The sequence below is a fragment of the Eurytemora carolleeae genome, unplaced genomic scaffold (genome assembly GCF_000591075.1).
Source record: "Eurytemora carolleeae unplaced genomic scaffold, Eaff_2.0 scaffold770, whole genome shotgun sequence".
Lineage (NCBI taxonomy): Eukaryota > Metazoa > Arthropoda > Copepoda > Calanoida > Temoridae > Eurytemora > Eurytemora carolleeae.
Window position 1 is genome coordinate 62059 of NW_019402185.1, and position 10927 is coordinate 72985.

At 35.2% G+C, this 10927-nt stretch overlaps 1 protein-coding gene across 1 annotated transcript; it reads left to right on the forward strand.

The window, feature by feature from the left end:
• The first annotated feature begins 1372 nt into the window (after positions 1–1372).
• LOC111718204 (ubiquitin-conjugating enzyme E2 H) lies at positions 1373–10601 on the forward strand. The gene is made up of 6 exons (XM_023493743.1): positions 1373–1739; positions 6486–6545; positions 7440–7558; positions 8217–8295; positions 9437–9531; positions 9691–10601. The coding sequence occupies exons 1-5, from the start codon at positions 1521–1523 to the stop codon at positions 9509–9511; spliced, it is 552 nt and encodes a 183-aa protein (XP_023349511.1). The 5' UTR covers positions 1373–1520; the 3' UTR covers positions 9512–9531; positions 9691–10601.
• Positions 10602–10927: the final 326 nt, after the last annotated feature.

Below are 10927 nucleotides of genomic sequence, written 5' to 3' on the forward strand. Positions count from 1 at the left end.
AAAAGAAATAAACAAATTAATTTAAAAATATTAAATAAATTAAATTGATTTTTTTTACGGTCTAAGTCGTATGTTGCAATTTTCTCAATTTGTATGGCCGCTAAGTTATTCGGTATGAAACGTCTTTAACAATTTTCTCCTTATAGACGCAACAGATAGAAGTAAGATTAGTAGCGATCAAAAGCGCTTTTTTATCGCACTAAGCCTATACGATGCTATCTCATTTGGACTACTGCCGTTTGAACTATTGTTCATTTGAACTATTGTTCATTTCAACTACTGCACGTGGGACCACGTGAAGAAAGGAATCGAATGAAAGGAACTATGAAGTGAGTGCTCTGATCAGAAAGGAATCGAATGAAAGGAACTATGAAGTGAGTGCTCTGATCAGAAAGGAATCGAATGAAAGGAATTCTATGAGGTGAGGGCTCTGATCAGAAAGGAATCGAATGAAAGGAACTAGAATTAAGTGAGTGCTCTGATCAGAAAGAAATGGAATGAAAGGAACTATGAAGTGAGTGCTCTGATTAGAAAGGATCGAATGAAAGGAACAATGAAGTGAGTGCTCTGATCAGAAAAAACGAATGAAAGTAACTAGAAATGAGTGCTCTAATCAGAAAGAAATCGAAGGAAAGGAACTAGAAGTAAGTGTTCTCATCAGAATTAAATCAAATGAAAGGAACTAGACATTCGTATTGAGTAAAGCTTTTTTAATGAATGTTTTTTTATTAAAGTGAGATTATAAAGAATTCTTTTACTGGGGGGCACGCGTAGGGGCGTGGGGCCAGAAGGTCGGGGGGCTCGGCCCCCCCCCCTCATACGCCCCTGGGTAGGTAAGTATCAGGACAGATCTATAGTTAGGCGCGGATATAACATAATCCATAATTCCCCATGGAAATTGAAAAAAGACGACATCATAGGGACATCAATAAAAATGAGAATAAAACTTAACACTGATTTAAAAATATTATTTTTTCTTAAATATGGTCTTGATGACTCATTTGTTGGTGAAAGTGCAAGCATTAACGAATGCAATTGTTTGTTTTGATTTAGGTTTTGGTTTAGTTTATAAAGTACGGAAAACAAGCTGTGGCCAGCTGTTCTGAAAAACAAAGATCAGCTGAGATATATTACTCCGCCGGTTAAATCTGACGTTTGGCAAGGTTCACGAAAAATACAAACAAATAGTTCTAAGACAATTCCTCCATATCTTCCCTTTTCATTCATAATCCAGTAACTTTTATACCAAATCATTCAAATAACCTTAAAAACATTTATTAATGTTAATAAAAATAAGTTTTTTTTTAAAAATAGTTAACATTTTCATATTTCCTTCTTTAAGAAACTACTCGATATAAATTTCTTTATTAAGGTCAAAGTTCTCCTACGTAGTTACAAGTCTACACTCTCTGAATGGTATTTTGTGAATTAAACAAGACGCAGTCTGAACCCCAGTGTATTGGAATGAACCCTGAATATTGAATAAACCTAAAACTTGAAACCTTCTGTAGAAATCCACCATGTCGTCCCCCAGCGCAGGAAAGAGGAGAATGGACACAGATGTCATTAAACTGATCGAGTCCAAGCACGAAGTGACGATAATGAGCGGCCTGGACGAGTTCACGGTCAAGTTTTTTGGTCCCAAGGGAACACCTTACGAAGGAGGTGTTTGGAAGGTTCGAGTACATTTGCCTGAACAATACCCGTTCAAGTCCCCTTCAATTGGGTTCATGAATAAGGTTAGAATTTATCATTTTTTTCTCAAGGAAGATGTTTTTTTCTCAAAGATTTTAATTCTGGTAACTTTCAAGTATAATATAGAATACTGCATCTAGTATAAATACTGTTTTTGATAAATATATATTCAGTCAGTTTATTTGGTCTTATTCATTTGGTCTTATTCCTTTCGTCGCTACATTTTGGTGACCCCAACATGATTCTTTTGTTGGAATTAAATCCTCTCGTTGAAGCGCCCGAAATTGGTTTCTACCGAGTCCCTGCTCTTTTCATACTCAAACACCAAAGTAAGGTTCTGACGATAGAGTGTTCTTTTTCAGTTTAGTAGTGATGTCGACCAATAATGAGGTATCTTCACCCCCTGATGGTCAGTTATCCCTTACCAGGGTATCTGTCAAGCTTCCCACCTTCTGGACGGACTCCCCCGAGGTGTGGTTCCTTCAGGCTGAGGCCCAGTTTGGGATCAAGCGCGTGACGACTTCTCTAACCAAGTTTCACCACTGTGTTGCAGCCCTTCCCCAGGACGTTGCCACTCGCCTCATAGATCTGATCCTTAAGCCAACTTCAGATCCCTATGCAACCATGAGAACCCGCTTTATCCAGATGTACACTCTCAGTAATTTCCAGAGGTATCAGGCTCTCCCAGAGTATCCCGGTTCTGACTGATCAAAGACCCTCAGAACTCATGGATAAAATGTTATTAATCCTCCCTGAAGATGAGAAACCTGGTTTCTTTTTCTTAGGCCTGTTTATGGATCGTCTCCCTGCAGATATTCATTCCCATCTACTGACAGAATCGATTGCTGACCCTAGACGGATGGCTACCAGAGCAGACGAACTATGGACAATTTGTGGAAGAGTTAATGCCGTCCATGCAGTTTCGTCTCAAGACTACAGACCAATGGAGGATGTATCGCTGGTATCTCGAAGCTCCAGAACCAGGTCCTCTTCTAGTCGCACTAGAACCAGCAGTCCAGGGTGATCTACATCCTCATCTACCTCCTCAGAGTGCTGGTATCATCGCAAGTGGGGAAACCAGGCTAACCAGTGCAGGTCGCCATGTTCTTTTTCGGGAAACTAGTTAACGGAAGGCTGCAGCTGGTCTCCTATGTCCTTTAACTGAGGCTCTCAAAAGTAAATCTTCAACTCTAACCTGGGACCTAGAGATGAACCAATCCTTTGCAGCTGCCAAATCCATCCTGTAAGACTGCTCCAACATGAGATCCAGAGGCATCCACGGATAAGGATATCCTGGTTCACCCTGATCCCTCCGCCAGGATATCCTTATCCGTGGATGCCTCTGGATCTCATGTTGGAGCAGTCTTACAACAAGAAGTATCTGGTTCCTGGGCCCCTCTGGCGTTTTATTCCAAGAAATTATCCGCCCCAGAATGCAAGTATTTCGCCTTCGACCGTGAATTGTTCGCTGCCTACTCTTCTCTCCGACACTTCCGCTTCATGCTAGAAGGTAGTTTATTTTGTTCACTGACCACAAACCATTGACGTATGCGTTGTTTAGAACATCTCCGCACTGGTCCGCCATGCAGCAAAGGAGATTATCGTTCCTGTCTGAGTTCAACTGTGAGATCCTTCATCTTCCTGGTCCGGAGAATGTAGTTGCTGATGCCCTGTCCCGTCCAGAGTCCAGCAATGTTCCACACAATCCTCCGCCAACGACTTTAATATCCGAACTCCAACCAGTTGCTCCGCCTCCAGTTCCAGGAATATCGTTCTCCGAAATGTCTATCCTACAGCAGTCCTGCCCAAAGATTGAGGTACTCAGACGTTCATCAACTTTATCTGTTATTTCTGTTCCGTTCTCAGGTTCCATCCTACTCTGTGACACGTCCATGGGCAACCTCCGCCCCCTGGTTCCAGAGAAGATGAGAAGGTTGGTTTTCTCGTCAATTCACAATATCTCTCATCCTGGTGTACGTGCGTCTAGAAGATTAATTTCAAGAAGTTTTGTGTGGGAAGGTTTGTCCAGGGTTGTTAACTTATGGTCTTCAATCCTGCCTGGATTGTCAACGGAGCAAGATTCAAACCCACATCAAGTCTCCCATCCAACCTATACCTGTTCCTGGACGGAGGTTTTCTCATCTCCATGTAGATCTAGTTGGCCCCTTACCTCAATCCTCTGGGTTTAATTTCTTGTTTACCATTGTGGACAGAACAAGTGGATGGCCGGAAGCAATACCTCTCCAATCCACAACAGCAGAGGAATGTGCCAAGGTTTTACTCCGATCCTGGATTCCAACATTTGGAGTTCCGTCTGTAATTACCTCTGATCGTGGAGCACAATTCACAAGTTCTATCTGGACTAATCTCTGCAAGTTCCTGGGAATTATTCACTCACCAACAACGTCCTTCCACCCACAGTCTAATGGCCTGGTTGAGAGATTCCATCGCCGTCTTAAGGTATCCCTGAGAGCTAGATTGTCCGGAGCAGACTGGTTTGATCATCTTCCCCTGGTATTACTCGGTCTTCGTAGTGTTCCCAGAGAAGATTCCGCCATCTCCGCATCCGAAACCCTTTTTTGGTTCTCTTTTGGTGTTGCCTGGAGAATTCCTGGACAGTCCAGAGTTACCTTCCTCGGAGTATCTCCGGAGATTGCAATCAGTCCTGAAGAACAGTTTCACAGTCCTTCCTCATCATTCTACAGTTCCGTCCCTGAAACCAGATGAGATTCCTCCCAGTTTAGTTTCCTGTTCTCATGTGTTCATCAGGGAAGATACATCTAAGCCTCCAGTTGTCTCCGCTTTACAGAGGACCTTATCTAGTGCTTTCCAAGTATCCAAAGTATTTTCAAGTCCAGATTGGTTCTAAGTCCTACTCCCCAACTCCGTGGACCGATTCAAACCTGTTCTTTCTGATCGTCCTCTGGTTCCACAGTTGCCTCCTCGACATGGAAGACCTCCGTTGGCTCCGGCTCCGTTGGCTCCGGCTCCGTCACCTCCAGCTCTGTTGGCTCCAACCTCTCCAGCACCTCTCCAGAGAGCCCAGAGAATGAAGAAGAGAGTTAGATTCTCACCTCAACAGCCTTCTCCTCTCCCAGTTTGACGAAACCCTCAAAGATAAGTCCGAGATAAACATCGAGCTCTTCATCAACTTCATCACCTCGATGCTGGGGGGACCCCTGTGGCGCCCCTGGATTCCTGGAATGCAGTACACAGCATATTCCATACTTCACATGTTATTGTTAAGATTATGATATACTGCATCTAGTATAAATGCTGTTTTTGATAAATATATATTCAGTCAGTTTATTTGGTCTTATTCATTTGGTCTTATTCCTTTCGTCGCTACACTATTATCATTTGAATTATTTATTGAATCAATCATTAAATCATTTAATAAATCAATCAATAAATCATTCAATAAATCATTCAGTGAATCATTCAGTGAATCATTCAATAAATCTGTCATTGAAATATTCATCCTACTATTCATTGAATCAGTCAATAAGTCATTCATTGAATCATTCATCCCATGGATTTAATGCAAGGAAAGTTATTTCAGAAGTGTTTGCATCTTTTGTACTGCAGTGTACTGTATCTGGGCGGTAATGTAAACACAAGACGGATGTTACAGCCTGACATGGGATCCATTTTTCACATAAAAAAATCAATGAAATATTCTGGTCATTGGAAACTATTATGTGAATTATCAAAATTATCAAATTTAATGCTTTTAACCTCTTCGGATACAAGACGAACACTGATGCATCTATTCTTGTTTACAAATTCCACCAAAAGAGAACTGATTTCAATATGTACGCACAGTATACACGACCACAATTAACTTTCCTTGCATTACACCCTTGATTCATCCTATTATTCATTGAATCAATCAATAAATCATACAGTAAATTATTCTAAATCAATGAATAAATCATGTAATTAATTCTTCAATAAATCCTTCATCAAATCCTTCAATAAATCATTCAATAAATCCTTTAAAAACTCTTCAATAAATCATTTAAGAAATCATTAAAAAAATGTTTCAATACAACTTTTAATAAGTCATTCAATAAATCCTGCAATAAATCCTTTAACAAATCCTTTAATAAATCCTTTAATAATTTCTTCAATAAATTCTTTAATAAATCCTTCAATAAGCACTTCAATCAATTAATCTTTAGTAAATTATTCAATAAATCATTTAAGAAATCTTTCAAGAAATCCTTTAATAAATCCTTTAATAAATCCTCTAATAAAACCTTTAATAAATCCTCTAATAAATCTTTTAATAAATCCTTTAATAAATCCTTTAATAAATTCTTTAATAAATCCTTTAATAAATCATTCAATAAATAATTTAATAAATTCTTCAATAAATCCTTTAATAAATCCTTCAATAAGCACTTCAATAAATCTTTATTAAATTATTCAATGAATCATTTAAAAAATCTTTCAATAAATCCTTTAATAAATCCTTTAATAAATTCTTTAATAAATTCTTTAATAAATCCTTTAATAAATCCTTTAATAAAACCTTTAATAAAACCTTTAATAAATTCTCTAATAAATCTTTTAATAAATTCTTTATTAAATCCTTCAATAAATCCTTTAACAAATCCTCTAATAAATCTTATACCCCTATTGTATTAATCAATAAATTATCTATTTTTGCCTGATTTTTAATTTAACTCAGCAAATCTATTTTTCTAGTTAATTATTTATTATAAATAAATTTTCAATTAGTTAAATGATCATTAAAGTCACGAAATTGATTGATGATTTTTCAGGTTTTTCATCCGAACATTGATGAAGTTTCTGGCACAGTCTGCTTGGATGTTATTAACCAGGTATAACCTCCTTAATAGTGGAAATTAAAACCCGAAAAACCCGAAAGATGTTTAACTCTAGAAAAATTAGATTAAAGCAAAAACTTCCTGATTGTAAGACCTTTTTATTTATTATTTAGAAAAATTTAAGTAAAACAATTACAAATTATGAAGGGTTAAATTGAAACAAAAGTTGAACAAATTTAGAAGTTAATTTTTTAAAATCTATTATGTCATTGTAATAAGTATTATTAAGTACGAAAAGTGTTTGCGGGGATATAGACTTTTTCTAGAAAATTTAAAATCTCTGCAAAATTTGTTTCGCACGCATGCTTATCATTAAAATAACATTTATGGTTTTACCTCAAGTTTTTAATCACCCTACAATGTGAAATGCAGTTCAAAGTAGAATTCTTAAGACATCGTAAGAATTTTTAAAATGTCGTCTTCTTAACCAACTGATAATGGAATGCTGCAGATATTTATTTTTTTAATTGACTATTTTTAAATTGTTCCAACATGTTTCATGGATAATTATTTATTCACACAATTACTAAGATTTAGATAATGATTATTTACAATTACTTTACAAAAGGAATCTTACTTCGCTAAGGGTTCCCAAAATCAATTTTGCCTACAACACATCCAGAGCGCAGCAAGGGATGTTTTGTAGGCAAAAATTGGTCGTGGCCGTGGTTAAATGAAATGTTTGATTTCACCAAAAGTGGTTGTACACAATTTATCGTCTTTTGAGATGAAATGCGCGATTTTTTTATGAAAACTTTGCAGAACGGGTCACTATTTTACTTAATTGTACCAAGGGACGTGAAGTAACTCGAAGTCCCTCTGTTGGGGGAATCATGGGTCGGTATTGTTGGTCATCAAAGGGCGGTTCAAGATGTTATTCGTGTGTAGGCCTGGACAGCTCTGTATGATCTGAGCAACATCTTTGAATCCTTTCTTCCCCAACTCCTGACCTATCCCAATCCAACAGATCCGCTCAATGGAGACGCTGCAGCCATGTATCTACACAGGTAACAGATAACCTTGACGGGATCTATTTACTTTAAAAATCGGGCAATTTTATCTTTACATGGAGGGTCACTTAGAATTACGATTTCAGTTCCTCTAACCCTGGGACAAAATTATTTTTTTTCTTCAAAAATTACAACATGCAGAAAAAAGTTTTCAATCAAACTTAAAAAATATATTGAAATTTTTTTATGATTTTTAAAAACTGGGTCAGCGCAAGCTCTTTTAAAAATCAACAATCACTAAGGGAGGTCGATTTTTAAATTTTTTCGAAATATGTCGATATTGGTGTCTAAAGTTGCATATCTAACCACTAAATATTGCCTAGATTTTTTGAAATTATGAAAATTGGTTGATCTAGGGCCGACTAACTATTATTTATGGAGGAATCGGCAAATTTCCAATAAAATGTTAATTTTTTGCATATAACTCATTCAATTTTTAACTGATTTTAATGAATTTAACATTATTAAACTCAGCGTTTTAATATTAATTTTATGTTACCCATATCGACTAATTTTGAAAGAAAGAAAATTTAGCTTGCTATTGAGAACAAATGTTCACATGTTTTTACTATAGAAACTTTTAAGACACGTGCTGAAAGGACCTGAACATGTTTATTAAAAAAGTGATTGTCCCACCCTTATTTAAACTGTACAGGCCTGAGGAGTACAAGAAGAAGGTGTCTGAGTACGTTAAGAAATATGCAACAGAGGAGGCTCTACGAGATCCTTCTCAGGTATAGTTTTGTTTGTCGTTTAAACTTCCAATGTTTTATTAAACTTTCAAATATCTTTTTCCTAAAAAAATGGAAAACGATCACAAAAACGATCCAGAAACGGTCGTTATCATTATAACATTTGTTCTTGTATAGTATTATATTTTTTTTAATTGAGAAGTTGGGTCTAGATTTAGTTCTTTTAGAAAATGAGAATATTTTCTCTTAATTCAGGTTTTTCATTGCAGATTTTTTAACCAGTAAAAATAAAAGTAAAAACAAAAATTATAATGATACTTTTTTCTAATGATATCGACCAAAGATACCGTTTTAAATATACAATCAGTTAAAAACAAAATTTCTATTTTAAATGTTTTTATTTTAATGATAAATTGGTCAAATTAGTTTTTTTTTACCCGAAAAAATAATATTTTTTAAAATTTATTATTCAGCTGAACAGTATGTTTCAAAAGAAACTTAAATGATTTTACAGAGGTGGAAGCAAAGTAAACTAAAAAAGGAAATAAAATTATGAATCTAACCAATTCTAAGTGATCTTATGTAGTTGCATCTATGTTGTAGAAAACTAGGTCAGGTGGTGCCCAGCTTTGTATGCCTGGAAATTAAATTTTCCCATGAAAGAAAACCCGTTCCATTTTAAATTTTTAAATCAAGAATACTCCTGTCACCTGGGGTTCTATAAAGTTCCTCAATCTAAATTTGATGGAAATCAGTTATAGGGCTGCCGACCGCCGAGTTCTCAAATCAGTTATAGGGCTGCCGACCGCCGAGTTATCAAATCAGTTATAGGGCTGCCGACCGCCGAGTTATGATCGGGCATCCAAACAATAAAAAAACACGAGATTTTTTTTTACTCATATTATACTAAAGAGATCAGTTGATCAATTAAACAAAAGATTTAGATTTGATTATTTTATTTCGATAAAATTTGTTTTTTTTACACAGAAATTAAAAAATGATAATTTTTTATTTTTAATATTCAGCTTTGTGCGCAGTTTGTCTAAATAGAGATAACAAAAAATTCAAAGAAGTGTGAACAGAGAATTAAAACGAGAAAAAATTAATTTGCATGATTATTTCTAGTGAATTATTTTTTTAAAGAAAATGATTAAAAAATTTAATTGTAAAAATATTGTTTCAGGATGATCTCTCCGACTCTTCAGAAAGCTCTATGTCGGACTTCTCAGAAGACGAGATGAAGGATATGGAGTTGTGATCTTCATACTTCAACTCTAGGCATACATTCATGCAATATCCAGTGGGTGGGGGGGGGATTTAAAGAGATGGGTGTCTAAAAATTATGGGGGGGAAACATTCTGAGAAAAGTTTTTCATAAGAGGGGGGGATTTTTCAAGAAAATAAACACACCCGTCCTTACATGAATGCTCGTTACAGGTTGTAAGTAAACTGTACTTGTACAGCTGTACTGAGCACTGTACACTGTACAGCTACACTGAGCACTGTACAGTGTACACTGTACACTTCACACTGTCTAGAGTGTACACTGAACATTGAGCTGTGGATAAAATAATTTTTAAAAGTGATAAAGAATAGAGGAATTTTATGTACATTCAGACAGCAACAGTTATTGAAAACTAGAAACTAACCTTAACCTTTTCATCACAAAGGAGTGAAAAATGTTTAGTTTTTGATCCCTGCCAATATATTTTTATGTTTGTTTTGTCTTAAAATTCGGATTTGAAATAAGTCATCCCAACTTTCTCTTAATGCCATTGTTCTGCAAAGGAAATGAGAATTCTTGGATCACATGATGAAGAAAACTTCCCCATTTACAGATATACAGAAGTCAGTAGAACGTGTAAATTGAATGAAATATTTTTACAAAAATTCTTGTTATGCCTACACCCCCCTCACCGTTCAAAAAGTTTAAATAATTATGATGAAAGGTTATACACTATACAGATCATAACAATACTGTTATAGAATATTTTTGTTATTTCGCTAGTTTTAAGTCGTCATTATTCATTTTTTTGTTGCTAATTTACATATTTTGACAAAGTCTTGACAATTTCTCTTTAGCAGTGATTTTTGCGCTACATGAGTAAATTATTGTGTAAATATTATATAAAAAGATGTTATTTTCCAATTACCAAAATACCCCCTCTCCCAGCAAATACTTCATTTTCGCACTTTCGTGAAAATCCCCCCCCCCCCCTGGTCCTTTATATAGTGCTTTTTTTTGGAAAATAACCTAAATAATTAATTATAGTGAAAAATAGCGAGATAAAATTTTTTAATTTTTTTTCCATCGCTTAAAAATGCCATGTTTACTTTATGTAAAGTCAGACTGAGAAATAAGAAAAAAGTCTAAATTAAACTCAACAATTTTCCGATTTAAAGAGTAATTCAGCTCAAACTAAAAATTTAAACCTCACATATTTTTTTTTAAATTTATTGCCTGAAAACTGTTTTCAAACTAAGTCACATTTATATTACATTTATGCCCTTTAATTTCAAGTTGGACTTTACTTAGCTCTTTCGGAACATATACTAAATCAAAATTTTTACTGTAATTCATTGTATAACTGTAAATTTAAGATAAATAAATTAGATTAAAATAAATCAAGCTGTTTCACGTTGAATGAACAAAATTGTTTATCATTTTAAGTTT

Coding starts and splice junctions, on each gene's coding strand:
- LOC111718204 (XM_023493743.1), top strand. CDS start 1,521: ATGTCGTCCCCCAGCGCAGGAAAGAGGAGAATGGACACAGATGTCATT. Junction 6,546..7,439: donor GCTTGGATGTTATTAACCAG/GTATAACCTCCT, acceptor ATTCGTGTGTAG/GCCTGGACAGCTCTGTATGA. Junction 7,559..8,216: donor GCAGCCATGTATCTACACAG/GTAACAGATAAC, acceptor TAAACTGTACAG/GCCTGAGGAGTACAAGAAGA.